The sequence below is a fragment of the Salvia miltiorrhiza genome, chromosome 1 (genome assembly GCF_028751815.1).
Source record: "Salvia miltiorrhiza cultivar Shanhuang (shh) chromosome 1, IMPLAD_Smil_shh, whole genome shotgun sequence".
Lineage (NCBI taxonomy): Eukaryota > Viridiplantae > Streptophyta > Magnoliopsida > Lamiales > Lamiaceae > Salvia > Salvia miltiorrhiza.
The window spans coordinates 60,008,623-60,035,572 of NC_080387.1; the positions used below are offsets into that span (position 1 = coordinate 60,008,623).

The following is a 26,950-nucleotide window of genomic DNA, read 5'->3' on the forward strand; positions in this document are numbered from 1 at the left end:
CAATTTATAAGTTGTTTGGAAGCTTATAAGATACTTCAAAGTGTTTGGTAAAATAAGGTTCTAAACAACTTATAGAAGCTCTAAAAATAAGCTCTCTAAAAAATAAATTCCTCTATCCCCAACTAATTTTTCCATAATCTTATATGTAACAATTATATTATACTTATTCAGCTACTCCCTCTGTCCCACTATAAGTGAGACTCTTTCTATTTTGGGTGTCCCACCATAAGTGAGACTATTTCCCTTTTCAGTAAAAGTTTTATCCTTTAAACACCTTTTCACTTTTTCACATACATACAAAATACACATTTCTTAATTTTCGTGTCCAAAAAAGGGTCTCACTTATAGTAAGACAAATGGAGTATAATTTTTTATTTTCATCATATACCCTCTCAAGTTTATCTTTTTTTTTTTCTTTAACAAAGATTTTATCTCTTTAACTAAAAAATTTCTTTTTAATTTATAAACTCAATTATTTAAGCTCTTTAAATATCCTACAAACTTTAAAATTTGATGAATTCTTTTAAATAAGCTTAATGGAACACCCTCTTCTAAGTAGCACATGCAACAACTTATCGCTCTAGTTAACCAATAGAATACTGATTATGTGTTGGGGATTTATGGTCTAAAGTTGGCTACACTTGGTGTATATATACTAAGTTGTTGGATAGATTAAAATATAAAATCTAGGATTGTTGGATTGGACGGCATCCATTACTATTACATCGGGATTTTCCGGTAATTCTAATTGAGAATACTCATGTATTTACTAATGCACATAATTCTTAATTATGATAATGTGGCATATAAATTGTCACGTGGAGAAAGTTTGGTTTTGTACTTATAATTTGTAGTATTGCCAATTGTAAAAATGGTTATTTAACAATTCACATGGCACTATATATATGTCCACCAATGAACATGAAAATGTTTTTCTCCTAATTTTAATGTTTTTATTAGGGCTGTATACGAACCGAGCCGAGCCGAATACCTCCAGGCTCGGGCTCGGTTCGTGAAGATTTGGTTCGGCTCGAGCTCGAATTCGAGCCTAAAAATGAGCTCGAACTCGGCTCGCTTATATAATACCAAGCTCGAGTTTGGTTCGAATTCGGCTCGTTAATTATTCGCTTATCTCGAGCTCGAGCTCGGCTCGAATTTCAAGCTCGATTTCAAATTCAAGCTCGAATTCGAGCTCGGTTCGAATTATTTATATATTAAGGTTTTATTAAAATAAAAAAATTATATTTGTTCAATAATTACTAGACTATTTATGAATCATAATTTATAATTTATTTTTTAACAAATAGATAATTTATCAAGTTAATAGTAATTTTTTTAAATTATGAGTATTATTTTTATTATTTAAAAAATATTTAACAAATAAAATATATAAAATTATTATTTAATGAACCTATTCGTGAGCCTATTCGCGAACATATTCGTGAACCTATTCGTGAGCCTATTCGCAAACAAATTCGTGAGCGTGCTCGCGAATAGGTTCGAGCCGAACATGTTCGCGAGCTCACAAGCCGAATATGCACAGGCTCGAGTTCAGCTCGATAATTTTATCGAGCTCGGATTCGGGCTCGAGTTCGACTCGTTTAAAAAACGAACGAATTTCGAACGAACTTTTTTCGAGCCGAGCCCCGAATAGTTCGCGAGCGGCTTGGTTCGTTTACACCCATAGTTTTTATTATTGGAAGAAATTCGTTCCCTATATTTATCAATGAAATGGACACAGCGGAAACAAATGGGATATTTATGTGTATTATTCTCTCACTTTCATTATTTTTATGCAAAATTTTCAAAACAACTATGATGAGTCTAATGTTAGGCGGCTATGTCCAACCTAAAAACTTCAAAATTGGGTTTTTCCAGATGGCATATTTTTTGTGGTGAAGCAATTGTATTCCATTCAATTTATTTGGATTGGAAAACCTCCTGGCACACTTAATTTTGATGTAATACACTCGATTTATTAAAAGATGGATATTTGAAGAAATTCCTTCTCTTGAGTTTCTCTATTAATTAAAATCAAAGAAGCAATCGATGATCGTAAATCGTTATAAGAAACACTTGTCGTTACAAGGCTCGTAAATCATCAGTGAGAATTGAATTGAAGTTTCGTACTTCAATATTTGCCAGTCAAATATATATAACTCGGCCTTTTAAATAATTTATTGGTGTTTGATTATATCTAAATCTGAATCTGACCTTTTTAAAAAGAATTACTACATAAATAAAAAACGATCTTCTACAAAACTCTCCTTCTAACAATAATTACAAATACGTTACTTTAAAGTCAAGAGTATATATGTCTCTTCTAGTATCGCCTCATGAATCCTGAAATTACTTCGGAGTAAAAAACAAAGAAATATTTTCCTCAAAAAAACAAAAACAAAGATATGTTTGTAAAACTTTACATTTCAAAAGTGTTATATTTGCAAACATGTGATAGGTCGTAGTTGTACTACTACAAATACTAGGATGACGTTTACTTTACATGATTCATAAAATATGTGACTGGGTATTTTTATTCTTAAGATTATATGAATAAATTAAAACTAACTTAAATGTATAAACTATCAAGAACTTTGGAATATTTTAAAGATATAATCAATCTTAATAAATAATTAGGAATTATCTTTACTATTATATTTATATCTATCAAAGTAATCCTCAAAAATAAATAGTTCAACAGCCTAGCTACAACAGTAATCAGTAAAATATACTAATACAAAATCAAATGTTAGTAATATATATAAACAGATAGTTTTTTCCCCCCATTTTTCTCTCTCTCTCTCTCTCTCTCTTCTCTTCTCTTTTCTATTTTATTTCAATTCTTTTTTAAATATCGTCAAATTTGATTCATGAAAAAATATTCAACATGCATCTTAAATTTATGTTTGTGATCACAATATGGTATACAAATCATCAAAAATGAATTTAAAACGAATAAGTTATGATAAATTTAAAATATTTTATTTTCTCTTTCTTCATTAAAAATTTACAGTTTTTTTGTGTTTGTGCATGAAAATATTTATTTATTTACTATGATGTGTAATACTATATAATAATAACATGTAATGTTAATTTTCATTATCAAATAATTAAAATTTATTTAATAACTATAATTATCATTACACTTTATATAAAGTTGAAAATTTACATTTTCAAATTAGAGTTTTGAGTAAGTGATGTGGATTATTTTATTTTTAAAATACATTTTACATTTGTTTATATATTGAGTATGTTTAATATCTAATTTATTTATTTAAATATGTCATTTATTTTCAATGTTCATCGTACATCACACGGATAGGCGTACTAGTATCATCCAACACTCGAGTATAAGGAGTGATAATATAAAAGAGAATTTCATCATTTGTCATTGATTGTTTTCACTTCAAGAAGAGATAATATTATCCCCCTTTCAAGTGAAAAAATGAGAATTCATGAAATTCTCTTTATGTAGGAAATGAGGAAAAAGAAATGAGACATTTAAATGAAATTTTTTTGTTATCCCCCCCCCCCCCCCCAATGATAAATTTATCAATTAAAGAGAACATGCTTCTAACAAAATTGGTAACATTTGTAACATTTCGGTTTACTATACTCCTCAATATTATCTGAATATAACAGGAAAGAATTACGGTGGAATTAACTTACAATGTCTATTAGGGGCAACCTCGACTTCTGAAAATGGTTAGCCGATAAAGAAATAAAATCAATTTTCAGTTATTGACTCTTGACCTTGAATGGTAAAAAGAAGTTACAGCAAGGGAATACAAGAATATGGTATAAAAGGATAATCAAATAATAATTAATTAATTAATTGACGAGAACAATTACAATAAAATGTGAACATATAACAACTATCTAAAAGATTGCAATCAAAACAAAATTCTGATATATGTTTTCTCCTCAAACCCTAAGCGAAGAGAATAGTTGAATGCATCATGGAGTAATTAGCCAATAGCACCAACCATCAGCCAATTATGTATAATTAGAATTAGTTAATCTACAAAAAAAAAAAAAAAAAACTTATTTATACATATATCCATCACTATAATTTAATCAAAATCGAATTATTTCATAAGGTAGCCGCATTACAACATGACTGCATTTACCATGTCAGATAAAAAGTTGATGTATTTGAAAGATTTAAGTAGTAACATATCATGCTCGTCGAAGACAAATAAATCGGTAATTTAGTGACGAATAAGCGAATATCATCATGTGAAAGCTAAAACCCAATTTCATAACACAACGGAACTTTAAGCAGAGCTTCAAATAGAATTCCAATGACCAGCAGAAAGAAGATGAATATTCCAAGGAAATGGGATAACTAGAAGGCAATATTACAGGATCACGAACCCACAAACGATAATTCAGTCATGAACTATTACAGCCTACACATATCTTGAGATGTCCATGTAGAATTCTGAGTATTTACCATGTCTGAAACAGGGGATAGATCATATCCTTAGCTCAAGACAGGCATGCTAGCAAATTCAGTACTTTGGAGGCGGGTGTTGGGTTGGAAGCAGACCAAAGCGCTTCTTCAGAAGAATTCTCTGCCTTGAGTATTTATCATCGGGAGAGAATCGGGCTGCATGTAGGAACAGTGAGATGTACGTTATATAACTGGGCACTATCTGTATGAGATGTTCAAAATATATTCTAACAGGAGTCGCAAGAATCAGAACATAAGCATCAGAAACTGCTGCTGTAGAGAAATGAAAGAACAAGTTCCATTTAATCCCATTGGGATGGGTTCTATTTTACAATCTTAATTTTCAAAATACATGATTTCCCAGTTCCTTTCAAGAGCTCAAACTATAAATTATGCAAGAAGACCGTAAATCAGAGTCTACACAACAATGAAACCACAACAGATTCTTGAATACAAGTACACATTATAACATAAAGGAGCAAAGACCTTATCACAGTGAAAGGGCTTCAGGATATATTAGAATTTCGGTTGATTTGCAACTTTGTGCAACAAGGGGTAACTGAAATTTAACATGACTTTTATTTTTAGCCCACAAATACACGAACTTAACATTTTTTCTGATTTTTGACATCGACATTAAAAAACTCTATTTATTATGGAGATGGAGGCCGGAATACATGACGTGAACTACGAAATATGCACTTGAATAGAGTAATTTGATTCATTATTTGGATTAGAGAGTGAATGACATGGTATACCGGCCTTCACGTTAATAGTATTTTAGAATTTTTTTCTTGTAGATGTCAAAAATCAGAAAAAATGTTAAATTCGTGTATTTGTGGGCTAAAAATAAAAGTCATGTTAAATTTCAGAAAATATAAAAAGTTCGTGTATTTACAGGCTAATAACCCAAAAAATAAATATGCATTTAACACAATAGGGAAAAAAAACCAATGATTACTGATAACAATGCAGTCTATTATTAGGATATAAAAGAATGCCAATCAGTTATGACTTTCTCCATCACTATACCAAGAAAACCATGGTTCAATACTATACCAAAAACTATCGTCAAAGAAAACAAACTGATCACTTCAGCCCTCCCAAATCTCCTCAAGCATGAACCCAAAGATTGTGGATTTAACAACACACAAAATCAAATGTCACAAAATCAAATGTGAGGAAAACAGGACACAATGCTAAAACTACAGATTCAGAAATATTACCAGGATGAGCTGATTCCGTTGCCAAACCTACAGGTGACTCCTTCTGCAGAGTTAATAGCCAAAAAATCAATTGAGTCCGTGTATCAAGTGATGGAGAATATGAGAATATGAGAAAATATAACGACAGATTCAGGGTTAGAAATATATATGTACAGTACATATAAAATCTCTATAACAAAAAAACTTCTAAAGATATAAACTATCATAGCTTTAACAATTCTTCGCAAGAAACGGTACAAGAAATATATGCATATATGCTACACAATATCAACAATGATCTAATCACATACTGAAAGAAAATTGAACAGTGGGAAGGGCAAAAAAGAGGACCTTGGTAGTGTAAACTTTGTCACCGTTATCGTTGATGTAAAATTGGAGATACATCTTCAGCTATACACAATACGCGCTCAAAACCACCTTAATCTGAAAAATATACTATGTCATAAACAGGCCATTGTTGGGAAGAAAGCAATAGAGAGATAATCTGTAAAGAAAATTTGCATAATTCCTAAACCATAAAATTCAAAACCCAGAAAAATCAAGAACTGCGCCATACGATATTTTCCAGTTTCTTTTATCGACGAAATATGTACCTTCAGAAAATGGGAGGTTCTGGCAATTAGGGTTCCGAAATATGTACCTACAAAACGCGAGGCTTTAGCAATTAGGGTTTGACAATATAAACCCCTTGGCTTGGGTAAAATAGGTAGCAGCCCATTTGTTCCGATTAATATCCGATCCGTACGACCAATTAGATCCTTTTATTTTAATTTGTCGGTTTACCTATCTATATTCATTTCTATACTACATGATCTAACAAAATAGGGCAAATTGCATGAAAATACCTGACTCTATACTAAAATCTGATTTTTTGACAATCTTTTTAATTGTAGCAAAAATTTTAACGACGTTTCAATTGATAGCAATGTTCGTTCGGAGTAATTTTTTGGCCAAATTAAATTAGAATTTACTGAGCTTTATCCAACATGGCAAAAATTAAATAATCAAATTAAATAATTCTAACACGTCACCCTCCCCTCCGCCTCCCCAACCCCATGCGCCACCGCGTCTTCTCCAGCCACCGGAGGCGGCGGTGATGTCTTCTCCAACCTCCTGCACCGCTGCATCTGCTCCAACCCCGTTGCGACATCAACTGAGCTCGCCTTCTTCCCGCTCTGCTTTCTACACAAGACAAGCAGTAGCAACAATAAGAGAAGCAGCCCAACAATGGCGCCACCGGAGAGCTTCGTCTTTTTCCCCCAACAGACGGTATCCATAGTTTCGTCTTCTTCGATTTGCACACAAGCACTTTCAGAACAGAGCCCTAGAAATGAGTCTTGCAATTATTCGATTTGCAATTTCGTTTGGAATTTCAGATTAAAACCCTAGAAGGCGGCAGGGTCGCAAAGCGTAAGTCGCGACGGCAACGTTCATCACGGCTGATCCCGCGAACTTCTGGCAAATGGTGCAGCAGGTGACCGGGGTGAGATTCGGCGGCTTCAGCGAGCTGCTGCCGGTGCTCAAGCTGGAGCCGTAGAGGGTGTTCAGCCGGATGCAGCAGGGCACTGCGTTGCCGACATTTGACACGTCGGTTCACTTGCTGGATAGCTCCGCCGAGTCTCTGGCCGCGAGCGGCGACAATGGCGGCATGTGATGGCGGAACTGGCGCTGCAGGAAGCAGGCGACTATGGCCACGGATGCCGGCGACTTCTGTGGAGGGTTTTTGAGAGAGATGAGTGTGAAGGCTTTAAGAGAGAGGAGTGTGTTTGAGAGAGAGAGAGTGAAAAGTGTTTTGTGTGTGGGTGTGATTTGGCATTTCTGAAGCCACGTTGGAATTCCGGCTTCCACGTTGGTGGTCCGACTGCGAAATCAGATTTAATTTAGCCAAAAATTACTCCGGACGGACATTGCTATCAATTGAAATATCATTAAAATTTTTGCTACAACTAAAAAGATTGTCAAAAACTAAATTTTGGTATAAAGTCAGGTATTTTCATACAATTTGCCCAACAAAATATACAACTAAAATGAATATACTGTATGTATTTTCCAATAGATGGTATACATTCAAGTTTATGTCATCATAATTAATCTAATTTCTTGATAATGTAACCATTACATAAATAAATATAAATAATTTAAAATACTCAAGACAAGAGCGTCACAGTACATTTAGAAATAATTTAGTTTGTTACTCTAAAAAAAATATTTTTCAGGCCCCGCATCACATTACAAAAAATGTATTTTTTATAAGTTAATAATTAAATAAAAAATATGTGTTTGGTTTGGTATACTTAGAGAGAGTGTTTGGCAAAGCCGGTAAACTTAATTTAAGAAGCTCATAAATAATTTCAGAACTCCGAATCTCAAAATACTTCACTCTCACCAGCTGGTGTGTGGCAATGCATTTCATGTCCGCGGCATCCGACCTTCCTCATTCAAAATTAAAGCCGAAGTAATGTTCACTGTACATCAAAAACGTTACCAGAGCCTATTAGCTAAAACAAACTAAGGCCCTATAGTCAAGCTGCAAGTCACAAAGCATATACGCCATCTTCAAATGAGTGAAGAATTCAGTCCTAGCAAGTCCAGAAGATATGACAAGGTCCCATTGAATCGTGAAAGAGAACAAGGTTTCCAAGAAGAACAACCTCAGAGGATATTATTGATCATGATATTCTGGCTTCAGAACCCAATATGATCCAGTGGGGTTTTTCTCCAACGAAGCTATCTCCTTGAGAAGATTCTTGAACAAAGGCAAATCTTTTGAAGGTATCCTGTCTTTGAAGTGATCCACTATGCTGGCTGAAGTTGAGCTCCCACCTTTTTGCTGAATGAAAGAACAGATTTGACGAATCAGAAGTTCTGGAAGTACTCCAGCATTGCTTGCTGATCTAGAATGCCCATTAGCTGCTGACCGTTCTCTTCCATTGCAGGGTGTACCAATGGCTAACTGGTGTTCAAGCCCATCACTGACAGCTTCTTCTTGGTTTCTTTTTAACCTAGCTAACAACTCTCCCGAGGATAAGGCTTCACCAGAAGACACCCCAGCAGCAAATCCATTTAACTTGCTGGCACCATTATTTGAAACTACTTCTGGTTGCTTTGAACTCACCAAGTGCGAATTAACTGTAGAGCCAAATTTCCTCCTCACTGATGATGGTGCACCAGCAGCTCCTGATCTGCCAGTCCATGTTGGAACAGTTATACTTTCTCGGTTCCGTAGCATTCGTGACTGTCGCAACGCTTCCGAGGCTCTTTGGGCAACCTTTGAGGCCTCCTCCTCGAGCTTCAGCTTCTCTTCATCATTCGCATTCATAATTGCATCATGGTTCACAGCACTCTAGAAAATCCAACAAATTATTTAAGTAGGAAAATTATCAACAGCCCAATGAAATAAAATGATTAATGAGACAACATGCTCAATGTTGGCTAAAAGTGTCAGGCAAGATGATGTTGAAATCTCTAAATCGTCAGGTGAAGAAACAGTAATGATATGAAATCATATCTGATTCCAGGCAGGACTGGGAATAAAGGGCAATTTATTCAATTTATTGTCACAAAACAGCATGACATTTTACTTTTTAGTGAGACTTCTACATGGACTCAGCACCAGATAGTATTAAAGATAACACAAAGGAACAAACAAAAAGGCAGCAGAAGATGGTTCCAGCTAAAAAACAATCACATAAACTGCCCCTGAAATAAAATTGCCCTTAAGATGCTAACAGTATTATCCATCACTTTATGTATCCTTCCTCTCAGAAAAGCAAGTACTTTTTTATGATTTGTAAGCCCAACAAGTCATACAATTTAAAAAAAAATAAAAAATTAAATCCCAAATAAACAAATGAGGCAAGCAATTATGAACTCACATGAATACCATGAGTATCAAAGAGACTCTGCAAAAAGTTTGTCTCTTCATCTGCTTTCTCATCACTGAGACTGGCGTTGTCCTGACCAATACTTTTACCTACCTCGTTTTTTTGCAAATCAATTATTAAATCATCAGTTTTGCATGTGCTAGATTTCAGGGATTTCGACTCATCCTGCTTATCATTGCTAGCTCCAATAACATTTACTTTTTGAGATAACAGGCTAAAAATGCTAGATGTTTCAGTAGAACCACCATCACCATCATCATTCAATATGAAAAGATCCTTCATGTCTCGGGCTTTAAAGAATCTTCTCTGCTGCGGATTCTTCAATATCTTATTGGTAAGGAAATGCTTATATATCTGCCTCTGATAAACCTTCTCTTCAATGGTTCCACGAGTAATCAATCTATAAACTGTTACATCTTTTTTCTGACCAATACGCCATGCACGTTCTCTAGCCTGACTCAAACCATCAAAAAGATATGTGTTGGTTGAAAGTATTTCAATTGGACAAAGCAATTAAAATTTACTTCTAAGTCACACATCAAAATTGAAGTAGAAACTCGAACTCTCAAACCCATAAAAAAACTTTACAGAAGCAAGTATGGGAACAAACATTCAAGAATAGAAGTAACAACTTAGTTCTCTATTTCAATAGAAATGTATGCAAACTAAACTAAGATCCGACAAATGCATACCTGCATATCCGTTGAGGGATTCCAGTCAGGGTCAAAGATTATCACTCTGTTCGCACCAGTTAAGTTTGTTCCCAGACCACCAACCTTGGTTGTTAAGATGAAAATGAAAACATCATCTGTATTGTTAAACTCATCTATCAGAGCCATTCTTTGTTTCACAGGAGTCAAACCATCCATTCTCCTGTAATTATAGCCACCGGCAACAAGAAAATTCTCCATGATGTCAAGCATCTGAGTTGTTTGCGTAAAAAGAAGAACGCGGTGTCCCTGCTCTTTCCATGCATTAAGTACTTCAGCAACAACTTTCATTTTTCCACTGCGTTTGGGATTCCCATAATCTGGATTTGCATGAGAATGTTCTCTCTCAAGAAGGTCCGGATGGTTACAAATTTTACGCATAACATCGATTCCATATAAAGGGTTTCTGCTTCCATCATTTTTTTTTTCAACTTTTGAGCTAGCAAGAAAAGCACGATACACGGATCGCTGCTCATGCGTAAGTACTTCAGCAACAACTTTCATTTTTCCACTGCGTTTGGGATTCCCATAATATGGATTTGCATGAGAATGTTCTCTCTCAAGAAGGTCCGGATGGTTACAAATTTTACGCATAACATCGATTCCATATAAAGTGTTTCTGCTTCCATCAAAAATTTGTTCAACTTCTGAGCTAGCCAGAAAAGCACGATACACGGATCGCTGCTCATGCGTAAGACTGCAGAAGAGGACATGTTCAGTCTTCTTTGGAAGCTGAGCATCCACATCCGCTTTCATTCGACGTAGGAGATAAGGCATGATCAAGTCACGTAGGACAACAGCACATCTGCAAAAAAATATATATATTAGTCAAAGAAAGAGGAGAAATAGAAAGCCATGGAATGTCAAGTGCTAAGACTCTGATGCAATAACAAACTCTTCTTTTTTGCTTTCAAGTATTTATATTTCTTAAACGGATCAATTCTCATCTAATTCTTGCAACTTCTAGAACGCCAACAGCAATACTTATTGACCCAATCAAGATAGTTACATGGATGGTCAACACATGTGAAAACATGCTACAACGTTAAAGGCACCTGTAGGCAGTGGATACTTGTAATGGAGTTGCATTAGCATAACCACCAACGGATATGGGTACTGCAAACTCTGCCTCAAATACTGGCAAGACACCCAACTTCCCAGGGAACACAAAATCAAATAAAGACCACAACTCAGATAGCTTGTTCTGAATAGGAGCACCAGTCATTATTACGCGATGAACAGTCTGCAACTGTTTGCAAACAAGAGTGACTTCAGCATTTGGATTCCGAATTCGATGTCCTTCATCTAAAACTGCATATCCCCATTCAATATCAAGCAATTTTTCCCCTTGCAGACGAAGTTGCTCATATGTGGTTATCAGCAGTCCAGATTCTGATCTCATGACACGATTTATCAAAGAATCCCACTTGTTAGTACTTTTTGACGATGATTTTTCTTCATAATCACTGTCACTTAATTCATCAGTATCACAATCACTATCACTTGATCTTGGTTGCTTTTTCCTACTGTGTGTTTCCTGGGCAGAATCATGTAATAACTCCACATGGAAGTTTGAGTACCATTTCTTAGCTTCTCGCTTCCACTGCCGCAGGAGTGTGACTGGACAAATTATAATGCTGGGTTTGTACAATCCACTGAAATGCAATGATCCGAGGAAGGCCAAGATCTGTATGGTTTTACCAAGGCCCATCTCATCTCCAATTATTCCACCTGCTCTTTGACAATGAAGTTCCCATAACCATTGGACACCAACCTTCTGATAGTCAAAAAGTTTGCCAAAAATAGTTTCTGGGATTTTTAATCCCCCCTCAAGAGTTACAAAGGACGATCCTTCATCACCATCAATATTGGAAGTCCTCAAATCTTCATAAATAAGCAAATAAGTTCTCAGAAAGTTAGTCATTTAAGGGAAGACGCAAGAAATAGAAGTAACTAAAAGAAAGTCAAAGAATTGGAAACACGGAGAAAAAGCACTTATAATATCAAGGAAACTTAGGAAAGACTAGCACTAATATATAAACTCACACTGTGCTTTTCTAACTAACTTGAGCAAAGAACGCAAAGAACAACTAATACATCCTAAGAGCCTTCGCGTACCTCCGTCTTCCTCAAGTTTTACCTCACGAGAGGCCAACTTTTTCCACTTTTTCCCAGGCTGAGGCCTTCTTTTCTTTCTTGTGATTTCTTTTACCTTCTCTGACTCTGCTTTGAGGGATTGAGGGATCTTCAAAGGTATCTGGAGCCTTTGAAATGGGAAGCTGGGTGGGTCAAGTTTCGGTACTACTTCAGGATCAAGCATCTTGGTTGTTGGACGTGCTTTTGAAGCCTTTGACATTGACTGGACAGCCCTGGCTATGCTTGAGGAAGCAAGATCATTAGATTCCATTGGGTCCTCAGATGCCATGTGTCTACTGGATGACCCTGGTTCTTGAATACGGCGTTCATATCCTTTAAGCTTGTGAAAGGGAGTCAAAATTCCTTTCCGAATTAGCTCATCCCTTTCCTAGAACATGAGCATTGAGGTATTAGCTGACTTTAAGGTTTATATCTAGATACACATCAGAAGGTACACTCGACAAATCAAGAAGAACATTAAGAAAATCACTCACAGTCTCCACAAACCCCGCAGATGCTGCGTTCAAAATGGCTTCAAAATCATCATCATCATCAACTGAAACTTTTTTAAGCCGTTTGTTCTTATTACGACTTATATTATCAACCTCTTTCAACCCTCGCTTAGATTTGGGCGCTTCTTTTACAAGGTTTCTTATCAACCTGTCGTCATCTTGGTTACTCTTAGAAGATTCTGAAATTTCTTTCTCAAGTTGTGCCCTCGTTTTTATCAGGCTTTCTAATCGATCTGCAGCAAGAGCATGCTGAAGGGTCACACTTGAAGATGACTGCAGAACAATTGTATCCCCTTCTGCATTATGCTGCTCTGCCTTGTCATCCTCATCTGAAAGTTGATCCTTGTCTCTCTTGAAGTTCTCTAACTGTTCCACAGCAGATCTAACAGCATCTAATTCAAGTTTGACTGCCCTCAATTTGTTAACCAAGTTACCATGGCCGTGAGATGAGGTCCCATTGCTCTTTACTGCATCAAGTTCCTCCTCTTTGACTTCAGCAGTTTTATCAGAGTCTCCTGCATCTTCTCTCGCCTATCCACATAAAGATTCCATCTATTCAGATTTCAGAGTCAATTTTTTTTGTATATGTACTAGTGTACATATATATTTTAGAGAAATGAACGAACAAAGTGTCCAACTTCATGCATAAATTTGGGCCACTGCAAATATATAATGTCTAATGAGTTTCAGAAATTCCAAAGTAATGCAAATGGCGATATGGTCATTGTCACACAAGGTTCTTGGCTTACAGATGACAAAAAAATCTGCATGAGATGATAAAAGAGCGTATTATCTCCAATAATGAAGCATAGTAGCAAACACTACTAGGTTGTCCAATAGATTTGTCATCTTGATATTACATTGAGCAATTGTGGATATGGGAGTAGAGTACAGCGAAACAAATCTAGAAAAGAGAGGTGCCGATTGAAATTTGGGTAACTCTACAGCACCCCATATTTATCTCTTGAGATAATGCAATAGCAAAGCAATTACCATTGTAATAAAATTAGAATTCTATCATGGAATACCTTCAACTACCATAAATATGGGCACACACTTGGCAACATTTGCAAAGACAAATACATTGGCATCATGAACAGCAAACAGCTAGAAAAGTCGAGTAAATTCAGACGAGAAAAGAGCATATAATTCGGAAATACAACCTTCTCTATGATGTCACGCTCAATATCTTCTGGATTGGCTGACGTGACACCTAAAGCACTCAGTAAAACCCTGTCTTCTTCCTCTTCTTTCATTGAACTGACTCACCTGCAATCACAAGTTTTGTTCACGATTCACCAACATGAAAACTGATGCTGTACTTACACTTGATGCTTACAAATTAGCCATTATGCTAGGATAAGTTAAAAATTCCTACCGGTAAACCCGGCTAAAATTAGTCAAAAATCTCTGAAGCAAATAACAAGCAATTCACTCAACCAAACGACAAATGCATAACACAGCAACGTGTATAATAATTGATGCTCGAAGACCCACGCAATTAGAACCCTACTAACTCCAATTTGGCAAGAATCTCAAAGGAGTCGCTACAGCTAATCGACGAAAAGACAAAAGCAATTGAGGAAACAGTTCCCACACACTATCAATCTGCAAAGCAGAAATTTTTCACCTGCAAATTCCTCCAACAAATCCAAGCATATATGCGAACAAATATTAAAAATTTGGGTGAAAATAATTGAAAATATGGGTGATCGCAAATTCGCAATATTGTTGTTATCGACTACAATAGTTGAGGCGGTAAAGCTTCTCGGTTTCCTTAGGAATCGATCCACGCACACGCATGCTCTATACACGATTTTTATTTTTCTTTATTCCTCTTAATTTTCCAAGCAATTCTGTTGACCTGGGCCGAAGCATTGCTTGTCAAACAAGGGGACCACGTGGCACAATCTATGCCCACCACGTACTCTTTCCTATTTTATTTTTATTGTTATTTTGACTTATTGAAAATACACGAGAAATTGTCCCCAATGGGACACCAAGCGATGTGACCTCCTGTGTGTGAACAATGAGGTCTCGGGTTCAAACTCCACTGCTCCCCCTCCCCAACTCTCCCAAGTCAAAAAAAAAAAAATACATGAGAAACTTTATAAAAAAACTAAGAGCGCACAGTATTATCCTAAAAAAAAACCTAGCCACCGACCCTTCAACACTCTCCCGCAAACGGGTAAGTAACAAAAGAGTGTCACAAAGTCTTGTACCCTTCCTGACAAATACCACATTCGCCACCTACCGCAATACCGTGCGCCATCTACCGCTTATAAGTTGTCAAATATTTGAACAATTGAGCGGAAAAGTTAAAGAATGAATTGTAATATAGTGTGAATAACGAATTTTAATTGAATTATTTTTGTAAAATAATTGTTGCTTATAAGATAATAAGAAAATAAGTTGGGGTAGATTAACTTATCTTTTGGTGAGCTTATTTTTACAGCTTGTAATGAAGCTTATTTTGTCAGACACTTTGAATGAAATTATAAGTTGTTTCGAGAAGCTTATAAGCTCAACGAAACACCCTCTAAATTGTTGATGTGTAGCTGCTGCTGCTAATAGAAATTTTATTGAAGAAAAACAAAAACCCTTGCGAGCACAGGCGCAAACAAGGAGAGTCTGGAAAAACAAAACAAGAAGAAAACAAAAACCGAAGCGTAAAGAACAAAAGACGGGACCGCAGGCGCCAGAGGAGGCAAGGCGCCAAAGGAATCAAGGTGCCAGAAAAGTCCAGACACCATAGGAGTCAAGTCGCCAGAGGACCCGAGGCGCCATAGGCGTCAAAACGTCAGAGGGGCCAAAGCGCCAGAGGGGTCAAAGCGCCAGAGGAGTCGAGACGCCAGAGGAGGCGAGGCGCCAGAGGAGTCAAAGGAGCCAGAGGATTCAAAGCGCCAGAGCCGGGTCGCCAGAGGAGTCGAGGCGCCAGAGGAGACAATGCGCCGGAGGGGACGAGACGCCAGAGGGAGTGAGGCGCCAGAGGAGTCGAGACGCCAGAGGAGACGAGGCGCCAGAGGAGTGAAGACACCAGAGGAGTTATAGCGCGAGAGGAGTCGAGATGCCAGAGGAGACGAGGCGTCAGAGGAGTCAAGGCGCCAGAGGAGTCCAAGCGCCAGAGGAGCCGGGTCGCCAGAGGAGACGAGGCGCCAGCGGAATCAAGGCGCCAGAGGAGACGAAGCGCCAGAGGGGACGAGACGCCAGAGGGAACGAGGCGCCAGAGAAGTCAAAGCGCCAGAGGAATCGAGGCGCCAGAGGGATCACGACGCCAGAGGAGTCAAGGCGCCAGAGGAGTCTAGGCGCCAGAGGGGTCGGTGTGCCAGAGGAGTCGGGGCGCCAGAAGAGTCGTCGAGGCGCCAGAGGAGCCAAGGCGCAAGAGGAGTGAAGGCTCCAGAGGAGGCGAGGCGCCAGAGGAGTCAGGGCGCCAGAGGAGACAAAGCGCCAGAGGAATCAAAGCGCCAACATCGTGCCCGATCCAACCTTCCAAACAAGAAAGCATCAGATCAAACAAACCAAAACAAAAAGAGCAACGAAGAACAGAAGAACGACAAAGCGAAAAACCAAACCAAGCCCCCAGGGACAAAGGTCAAGGGAGGAATAAATTGTTGATGTGTAGCATTGATGATGTATACATATTATCCATATTGTGTGTGTGTGTTAACCAAACGATAGTGTGGTTAATGCTTATGGTCAAAATTAATTATGCTTATGATGGATACGAAAATTGATTAAAAGTTTAGAAAAAATAAGAATGCATGAGAATTGAAGAAAATTATAATGGAGTGATTATGTGTGTTGGTAGAGTGTTACGCGCGTAAAATATACATATCTAGAAATAGAAGGTGAAATAAATAAAATTAATTATACACATTTTTATAGAAAAAATATAAGAATAGTTAATTTATCAAAGGATTCTTCTTCTGATAGGACTTATCTATATTTGAGTCAATTTCTTATTTGATAAAATTGTGATAACAATCATAAATTATTTAATCCAAATTTATAAGTTTGAAGTTATAAAAATAAAAAATCTAAAAATTAAAATAACATAATACATGAAAGTGAAATTTTATAACATTGCTACCAAATTAACCTAATAAATTCTTCCCATAACCAGTGCTACCAAATTAGTTATTAGTAAAAAAATGTGATGGATCGAATTTTAAAATAATGTCCAAATTAATTATTGAAAATTAACCAAATTTAATATTCCTATAACCACGTTCAAATTAATTATTAAAAAATACAATAAATCAAATTTTAAGGGGTGGCGTTGATTTGATACACGAATCATTGGAATTTATCTTGTAATTTTAGATATTAATGATTTTTAGAGATGTAAATTGATTAAAAATTTAGAAAAAATAAGAATGAATGAGAATTGAGGAAAATTAGAATGGAGTGATTATACGACGCCACGCAGGATATGATTTATTTTACTTATATATATATAAGTAAAATTCTAATACTATGTATACTTAAGTTTTCTCGAATATTAAAGCATAAATTAAACTAAAAAGCATGATGATAAAGTAGAGTTGGATAAAACATATGAAAACACAAATTGATCACATTCTCACATATTAAAACATAAATTGTATTACTAAATATGAACGAATAAAAATAATAATAAGATTATAATTTTATGGACCCGATAAATAATAAATTTTTTAAAAAATGGATATCCAATACCATTATAAATTTAGGGTTTGCTCCACCCCATTCGTTCCCCACACTAAGACTTCACTACAGAAGAGACACCTTCGATATCCAATACGGCAATACCAAAATGGACAACGATGATCAGCCGTTTGAGGAGTGGTTAGATTGGCTTGAGAGTCTTACTGCCCCACCGGCGGATGACGATGATGTTCACCACTATGATGTCCTCAATGATGATCATCGCGACGACAGAGTACGTCCAGCGCATCTGGCCCGAAGTCAAAACATCATAGAACTCAACATAAAGTGTGGTGTTTGTTTCTCTCCGACTCAAATTGCCGGCAACCACCGGATAAGGTACGCCATCATATTGTAAGTAATCAAAATTTTATTAGAATGCATGCAAAGTTCACAATGCATATGTTTATATTAACTTTATTTTAACTCCTCAGTGTTCTACCGAGTGGCTTCGTTGCCGGTAATTCATGCATCTGCGATGTCATTCGGGCGAACGAGTATAAGGTAACGAGCTTATTATTTTTTATATTAAACGATGATGCATGCAATTATTGAAACTAACTCAACGTTATAATGATTGGTACAGGAGTGAGTCATGTGTGGCGAGCGCCACCACAGACTCAACATAGCAGAGCTTGACATTCTTCCAAAACAAATTGTGGACTAGGTTAACGAAATCTAAGTGTAAGTAGCTTACTTGCTTTTAATCCGCAAGACTCATAAATAGTCTAACCTACCTTATTCATTTTTTGGACTTACTTATTCTCAATGCACAGGATACACACAATGAAGAAGGGGACTACTCAAAAGTCAATTCAGACCATTGAGTCTTCCGAACATCCCGACATACTAGAGTTATGGATTTACTACATTGTTTACCATAATATAGTCCTCTTTAATTCCAAGAAATGCTTGTTGTCGTTTTCCAAAAAAAAAAAGAAAAAATTGCGGTTGTGCAGTTTGAAGTACAACAAATGGTTATGTCATAAATATTACGATTAGTTGTCGTGGAATATGTTAATCATATTACTTATGTCGTAAACCTTGCTCTGAAGATTCATTTATTGAAAATTCCATAAACTAATAATTTTGTCTTTCATGCGAAAATAATTTATTTAACTACCAAATATAAATTTAACATATTCGACAATAATTATTGATATCGAATTAATGTCTTATGAGTATGTCTAAGAGCTTCGGCCCTTGGCGCTAATTGGCTTATGTATTTTTCTATTTTAAAATTTAATTGTAATTCAATTAAATTTCTAACATTACATAAATTAAAATACAACACAATAAATAAAAATATTACAAAAAAAAAAGATGAGCTCAAAAATTAAGGATTTAAAAATATATATATTTTAAAATTTAAAATTAATAAATTAATAAATAAAACAACATATAGTATTAAAAAAAAAACTTACTATTTTCCAGAATTTTTTATATAATTCATGTCACATGTGTAAAAAGTCACTATTTTAAAAGTCAAAGAAACTAAAAAATAAAAAATATTGTACACAACAAACCGATAAGCTACAGGCGACATGAAATATGCATGGTGCCGCCCTCAAGCCATGGAGCCACACCAGCCCGCCACCCCACCTTGGTGTCGACTCGACTTGTAGCCATATATGTGGCAAACACATATAAATGATAATGGACTAAGTACTGAGGACGTTGATAATGTAGTCAACTTTAATCTGGTACCTTCCACACAAAACTTGGTAAGTCTTCGAATTTATGTCTCATATTACAAAAAAATAGTTACGTCAACTTTAATCTTCTCTTTCATCTTTTTGACAAAAAAATTATTTTTAATTCTTTTATTAGTAATTTTTTTAAAATAATTTTTTTATGCTTTTCATAATATCAAATTTAATTCGTAGTGTACAATTCGTATTTAGCACATGTTATTCCTAATTTGCAATTATTGATTTCATTGCAGAGGGAATTGTGACAGCCCCGATTTCCCGGGAGAAAAAGAAATGGGCTAGGCGACAGGATTACTAAGCTTTACTTGAATAAAATAGGTAATGTGCCCTGAGGGTTGGGCATTATGCCGTATTTAAATGAGAACAAGTACGACATTATAACATAACTATTCTCCCTATCAGGATCGGAAGTTCGAAGGTCTGAGACCAAGACAACGTCTCATACTAAGCATATAATAGGTGCGGAAAACAATCGCTAGGAAAGTGATGGAGAGTGAAATTCATATCAAAAATATGAATAAAAGTATTAACATAGTTGGGCATCAGATAATATTCACTAAGTGAATTTGTTTCAGCGGAAGTAAACATAGCATTTCTTCAAAATCCATAGCAATAACCCTTCCTCAGCCTCGCACGTCACCACCAGCTGCTCAATCTGCAAAAGGTTTTGAAAACAATTGCAGGGCTGAGTACTAGTGTACTCAGTGGGTTGAGCCATTTAAAAATATTTTATAAAAATCATTTACTGAAAAAGATAATTCATGCCTTAAACAGTATAACACAGAAAGTTTTTAAAGTGAGTCATTCCATGCATACTAAAATAATCTGAGCTCATATTTTCCTGGCCATCTATTGGGCATGCTATCTACAACTGGTTGTCACCGATCTCTCGAGACAACAGGTTCTGGTGTACGTACACAATTCTGGTTAGCAGAGCTAACAATGTTCTGGTTGGCGAAGCCAACAATGTTCTGGTAGAAGCAATAACCAATAGAGAGCAAAAACATTTTAAGCATGAACCATCAACTTTAACTTTACATAAAACCGAGCTTATTAGCTCAAACATACATTTCGTAAATAAAGCCTCACCTGATCTGAAGAAAATCCAAACAATATAACTCAGCTGAACAAGAGCCTAAATATCCTCTTCTGTAGGACCTACAAGATAAGTTCTCAACTTAAACTCATAGTCCTAAAATCAAACTTAACCTTCATGACTTGTTATCATTTTCTAACTAGATTCGCAACACCCGGGTTTTCATAAATTCAACATAAAACTTGAAAATCATTTTTCTTGGCTAAGGGTTTTAATAATACCCTTGCTCGGCTTTTACTTTAAAAACTCATCTTGAGCATAAATCAACTTAAAAATATTTTGCTTACAAACATTTGTAAGACTTTAACTATTTAATAAAAACATATAACCAAACAAATAAACATGCAGCCCAATAGAAATATATGCATGAAGCCCAAGTTATAAAAATGCAACCCACTTAATTAAAGGCCCAATGCTGGAGCCCAACTCAACTCATCAATCTCTCCTTTCTTCTCCTTTTTCTCACGCACACACACAGACACAAGACCTCACTCTCACTCTCCCATTCGGTCTCTCTCTCCTTCTCGCCACTTTCTCTCTCCCTTCCTCTCATCTCACGCCGCCGTCGCCGCCTACAAATTCGCCGGCTCGTCGCCGGCGTACCACCGCCGCCCTCATCTCTCTGTATCTTTCTCCCTCCTCCCTCAATTCGCCAAACCCCCAACTCCACAAATCACTCTCTCTAAATCCCTAAACCCTCTTTCTCCTACGATTTCCGGCGAGGTTACCGCCGGACTCGCCCCCTCTGCTCCAGCCGACAGCAGCAGTCAGCCGGACCGCCGCCATCGCCGCCTCCTTTTTCTCTCTCTATTTCTGGCAATCGGCCAGTAGGAGCCTCAGGCCACCACCGCCGTCGCCGGATCCTTCCCTTCCTCCTTATGCCGCCTACGGCCTTCCTTCTCCGTTCCCCCAGTCGGACCACCCCCAAGACTCACGCACACACACATCAGCCCCAAGTTTGTGTTTTGTTGAAATTGAAATCATTGCATATTACATCAATATAATTGATGCAGAAAACTGGGTAGAAAAGAAAGCAAACCTTGATGAGGTTTATGATATTGGATTCGAAAATCTGGAATTGGGGAGAGTACTGCAGAAATTCTAGCAGCTGAAGAAATTGAATTGTGAGTGTTATTCATTTTGGGGTGATCTGAATTAGATGAGGAAGGGGTGTTAAAAAGGTGAAAACAAGCTACGTGGATGCTTCTTCTTCTTTTATTAAAGAAAAAGTAAGAGTGAAATATCTGGTATCTGGTTTGTTCACCACTGTAGAAAGCGTGAGCTCAAAGAAAGAAAGAAAAAAAATGATAATTGTATAATGGGCTGAAAGAATTTGGTCCAAAATACTCTTACATAGCCTAACAATCAGTTAGGCCCAATTTATTCCAAATTAAAATAAAATTTAAAGATCCATCATAATAAAAAAAAGGCCCATTGACAAATTTGCCTCAAAATTAACAAACCATTTATCTGAATTAAAACAAATTTTCTTCAGGGTGCGAATCGACTTAATTCTAAATCCAATCATTCTTCTAAAATCATATTAAGGAAAATTCGGGGTATTACAACCCTCCCTCCTTAAAAAAAATTTCGTCCTCGAAATTTCGAACTTCTAAGTGTCATTCTCAGCTTATAGCTATCATATACTCATTCTGGTCTGTAGTGATTCTACTAGAATAATATGCTTGCTTTTCTAATTCTGACTATCATCCCAAAGGATAAATACTTTCTATGACTACGTACTTCAACTTATTCAAGTGCGTCAATTCTATATGGCCGTACCTTCTACGTCTTCTGGTGCCTGAGCTTCCTGCTGCTGATTAAGTGCGTATGCTCTTGCTATTTGAAGTGGCCTCTGGCCTCGATTTCTTCCATTATTCTGACGTCCTTGTGGTGTTCCTGGGTATTGTCGAGCAAAGTGACCCTTTTCTCCACACCTGTAGCAAGCGGCGCTCCCATCTTTGCAAACTCCGAAGTGATTTTTTTGTGGCAGTTATGGAAAAACGGTACTTGTTGCTGGTCATTTCGCCCTTCTTGTTGGTTTGCTGCATTTGTTGATCAGTTCCTTGCCATGCTCTTTTCCGTTTGTTATTGTTGTTTGCACGCTTATTGTCAGGGGTATTCCTATCTCGTGTCGTAGACCTCGCCTAAACTTCTCGGATCTTTTTTTTCTCCTCCGAATCCACCAAATGTGGAGCGTAGCATGATATCTGGACGAACAATCTATCGTACTCAGTGACAGATTTATTCTCTTGTTGAATATTCCAGAATTCCGATTATTTCTTGATTCGATAACTCTGAGGAATATACTTCTCGTACAATTCTTCTTTGAAATTTTCCCACGTATACCCTTCCCATTGTCGTGGCGCTAAAGTCCTCTGCACTGATTCCCACCAATAATCGGCCTCGTCCGTTAGTTGAAAGATAGCACATGTCAAACGTTCTTTGTGAAGTCCTTGAGTCTTCCATACTTGTAGAATGCGTGAAACCATTCATGCATCATTCCACTTATCTTCGGCTTGTTCATTCGTGTCTTGTTCTTCTCTTTTGTCTTTTCATGATCTATCTTTCTAAATTCTAAACTTCTATGTTCTATCTCTTCGTATGATGTCTTTCTATGTTCTGTCTGCCTTCGTTCTATCTTTCTATTCAAGTATTCTAAGTTTACGTGCTTCCGTTGAGCACTCTAAGTTTTTCTTGATTCTTCTATAGCACTTCATGCTAGGAGTCTATCTCATAAGATTATCATGCTATTATCTAGTGTATTTCTCTAACTACGAGAAAATTACACCTGTCTGAACTGATAACTGAGGCGACAAACTAGGTCTGCCTACTAATAGCTGCTGGTCATAAAGACGTAAAACCATTATGACAGTTTCACTGACTGTTCTGACTGTAACATATAACTGATTCTGGAGTCAAAGCTCAAATACTGGTCATAAAAATATGACAACTTTCTGGTCATGAATATGACAAACTTTCTGGTCATATAAATATATATGACAAATCTTTATGGTCATAAAACATGACAAACTTTTCTGGTTATTCAAGCTAAAGCTCGAAATAACACCTTTCTGGGAATCTAGTTGTAAAATAATACAACAAACTGAAATCTTTTCTTTTAGCAAGAACTCTTACTTTTAAAACCACTTTAAATACTTGTACGCACTTTAAGTAAAATTTGTTAAAATCGTGTACCTTTCTTTCTTGAGAGCAGTGTGAAGGCGAGCTGAGGGTTGCTGTGTAGCTTAGAAGTCTAGAGATGCTATTCTAGACTCAACATCAATGAAATAGCGGTCTCAGAGCCAAGAACTTTTGCTCTGATACCATTTGTGACAGCCCCGATTTCCCGGGAGAAAAAGAAATGGGCTAGGCGACAGGATTACTAAGCTTTACTTGAATAAAATAGGTAATGTGCCCTGAGGGTTGGGCATTATGCCGTATTTAAATGAGAACAAGTACGACATTATAACATAACTATTCTCCCTATCAGGATCGGAAGTTCGAAGGTCTGAGACCAAGACAACGTCTCATACTAAGCATATAATAGGTGCGGAAAACAATCGCTAGGAAAGTGATGGAGAGTGAAATTCATATCAAAAATATGAATAAAAGTATTAACATAGTTGGGCATCAGATAATATTCACTAAGTGAATTTGTTTCAGCGGAAGTAAACATAGCATTTCTTCAAAATCCATAGCAATAACCCTTCCTCAGCCTCGCACGTCACCACCAGCTGCTCAATCTGCAAAAGGTTTTGAAAACAATTGCAGGGCTGAGTACTAGTGTACTCAGTGGGTTGAGCCATTTAAAAATATTTTATAAAAATCATTTACTGAAAAAGATAATTCATGCCTTAAACAGTATAACACAGAAAGTTTTTAAAGTGAGTCATTCCATGCATACTAAAATAATCTGAGCTCATATTTTCCTGGCCATCTATTGGGCATGCTATCTACAACTGGTTGTCACCGATCTCTCGAGACAACAGGTTCTGGTGTACGTACACAATTCTGGTTAGCAGAGCTAACAATGTTCTGGTTGGCGAAGCCAACAATGTTCTGGTAGAAGCAATAACCAATAGAGAGCAAAAACATTTTAAGCATGAACCATCAACTTTAACTTTACATAAAACCGAGCTTATTAGCTCAAACATACATTTCGTAAATAAAGCCTCACCTGATCTGAAGAAAATCCAAACAATATAACTCAGCTGAACAAGAGCCTAAATATCCTCTTCTGTAGGACCTACAAGATAAGTTCTCAACTTAAACTCATAGTCCTAAAATCAAACTTAACCTTCATGACTTGTTATCATTTTCTAACTAGATTCGCAACACCCGGGTTTTCATAAATTCAACATAAAACTTGAAAATCATTTTTCTTGGCTAAGGGTTTTAATAATACCCTTGCTCGGCTTTTACTTTAAAAACTCATCTTGAGCATAAATCAACTTAAAAATATTTTGCTTACAAACATTTGTAAGACTTTAACTATTTAATAAAAACATATAACCAAACAAATAAACATGCAGCCCAATAGAAATATATGCATGAAGCCCAAGTTATAAAAATGCAACCCACTTAATTAAAGGCCCAATGCTGGAGCCCAACTCAACTCATCAATCTCTCCTTTCTTCTCCTTTTTCTCACGCACACACACAGACACAAGACCTCACTCTCACTCTCCCATTCGGTCTCTCTCTCCTTCTCGCCACTTTCTCTCTCCCTTCCTCTCATCTCACGCCGCCGTCGCCGCCTACAAATTCGCCGGCTCGTCGCCGGCGTACCACCGCCGCCCTCATCTCTCTGTATCTTTCTCCCTCCTCCCTCAATTCGCCAAACCCCCAACTCCACAAATCACTCTCTCTAAATCCCTAAACCCTCTTTCTCCTACGATTTCCGGCGAGGTTACCGCCGGACTCGCCCCCTCTGCTCCAGCCGACAGCAGCAGTCAGCCGGACCGCCGCCATCGCCGCCTCCTTTTTCTCTCTCTATTTCTGGCAATCGGCCAGTAGGAGCCTCAGGCCACCACCGCCGTCGCCGGATCCTTCCCTTCCTCCTTATGCCGCCTACGGCCTTCCTTCTCCGTTCCCCCAGTCGGACCACCCCCAAGACTCACGCACACACACATCAGCCCCAAGTTTGTGTTTTGTTGAAATTGAAATCATTGCATATTACATCAATATAATTGATGCAGAAAACTGGGTAGAAAAGAAAGCAAACCTTGATGAGGTTTATGATATTGGATTCGAAAATCTGGAATTGGGGAGAGTACTGCAGAAATTCTAGCAGCTGAAGAAATTGAATTGTGAGTGTTATTCATTTTGGGGTGATCTGAATTAGATGAGGAAGGGGTGTTAAAAAGGTGAAAACAAGCTACGTGGATGCTTCTTCTTCTTTTATTAAAGAAAAAGTAAGAGTGAAATATCTGGTATCTGGTTTGTTCACCACTGTAGAAAGCGTGAGCTCAAAGAAAGAAAGAAAAAAAATGATAATTGTATAATGGGCTGAAAGAATTTGGTCCAAAATACTCTTACATAGCCTAACAATCAGTTAGGCCCAATTTATTCCAAATTAAAATAAAATTTAAAGATCCATCATAATAAAAAAAAGGCCCATTGACAAATTTGCCTCAAAATTAACAAACCATTTATCTGAATTAAAACAAATTTTCTTCAGGGTGCGAATCGACTTAATTCTAAATCCAATCATTCTTCTAAAATCATATTAAGGAAAATTCGGGGTATTACAGGAATAAACGACGAACAGCAGAGGCTACAAACATAACAACTCCACCTAATGATCAAATTCAAAAAAACTCAAACTTACGTCAGAAATTGCTCACTAATTTAACTTTTTTTCTTTTTTCTTTTTCCAAATCAAATGCAACTGGTGAAGCATAGTATTGATGTTTTAATGATATGAATCATATCATTTGGTGGCTTTCAACGAACCTTAGTATGTCAAGCATATCATTTCATATTTGAGAATATTTTATGAACATTAGTATAAGATTACAACACTCCAAAATCTCCTTTCGAAGAAGTTGCTTATGGAAAATAATGAAGAGAAATAAACTATTAACACAACTCTAATAATATTTCTGACATAACATTCAATTAAATTCTATAAAATATTTGTAAATGGCTTCCTTAAAAAATCACATAATCATCTATCACCAGAGTTCATGATAGTGTTTACAACAAAACAAACAACAAAAATAATTTGGCAAAGTAATGATCATATTCTAAGTTTTACGGTAATCTCAAATTAATTACCGATAGGGGGTGCAATTACGTAGACCAAGCATTAAGTCTAAAACTATAAAATGGAATCACAAAAGAAATTAACAAAAGGTTAAGGTCTGTTTCATAGCAAGCGTAAAATACAAAATAAACATTGTTTTGATCCTGAAATGTGAATAAGTTACACATAATCAAATCTAACTCCAAACAGTTCGTTTAAGCTCCGAAGACAGTTCAAAAAGCTTTGCACAATAACGACATCGAGATTTGGCACAACGATCGGG

General features: G+C 36.7%; 2 protein-coding genes and 1 long non-coding RNA gene across 6 annotated transcripts; all 3 read right to left on the bottom strand.

Annotated features, from left to right (window-relative positions):
• Positions 1–4,240: 4,240 nt before the first annotated feature.
• LOC130999852 (H/ACA ribonucleoprotein complex subunit 3-like protein) lies at positions 4,241–6,433 on the bottom strand. Of its 3 annotated transcripts, none has more exons than XM_057925529.1 (4): positions 6,276–6,433; positions 6,013–6,105; positions 5,683–5,725; positions 4,241–4,612 (listed from the first exon to the last, which is right to left on the bottom strand). In XM_057925529.1, the coding sequence occupies exons 2-4, from the start codon at positions 6,064–6,066 to the stop codon at positions 4,515–4,517; spliced, it is 195 nt and encodes a 64-aa protein (XP_057781512.1). In that variant the 5' UTR covers positions 6,067–6,105; positions 6,276–6,433; the 3' UTR covers positions 4,241–4,514. The 3 variants fall into 3 exon arrangements, with proteins under 3 accessions (XP_057781512.1, XP_057781528.1, XP_057781521.1); XM_057925545.1 differs by having other exon boundaries at positions 6,323–6,345; XM_057925538.1 differs by having other exon boundaries at positions 6,239–6,299.
• Positions 6,434–8,048: 1,615 nt separating this feature from the next.
• LOC130999843 (protein CHROMATIN REMODELING 8) lies at positions 8,049–14,774 on the bottom strand. Its single transcript, XM_057925517.1, has 8 exons — positions 14,555–14,774; positions 14,088–14,193; positions 12,907–13,455; positions 12,395–12,800; positions 11,332–12,160; positions 10,259–11,081; positions 9,558–10,019; positions 8,049–9,025 (listed from the first exon to the last, which is right to left on the bottom strand). The coding sequence occupies exons 2-8, from the start codon at positions 14,178–14,180 to the stop codon at positions 8,345–8,347; spliced, it is 3,843 nt and encodes a 1,280-aa protein (XP_057781500.1). The 5' UTR covers positions 14,181–14,193; positions 14,555–14,774; the 3' UTR covers positions 8,049–8,344.
• Positions 14,775–19,614: 4,840 nt separating this feature from the next.
• Positions 19,615–25,988, bottom strand: LOC130999871 (uncharacterized). 2 transcript variants are annotated; one of them, XR_009093611.1, is made up of 3 exons: positions 25,645–25,988; positions 21,458–24,667; positions 19,615–20,480 (listed from the first exon to the last, which is right to left on the bottom strand). It is a non-coding gene; the product is annotated as an uncharacterized LOC130999871 (long non-coding RNA). The 2 variants fall into 2 exon arrangements; XR_009093610.1 differs by lacking the exon at positions 25,645–25,988 and having other exon boundaries at positions 21,458–25,638.
• Between the last annotated feature and the right edge of the window lie 962 nt (positions 25,989–26,950).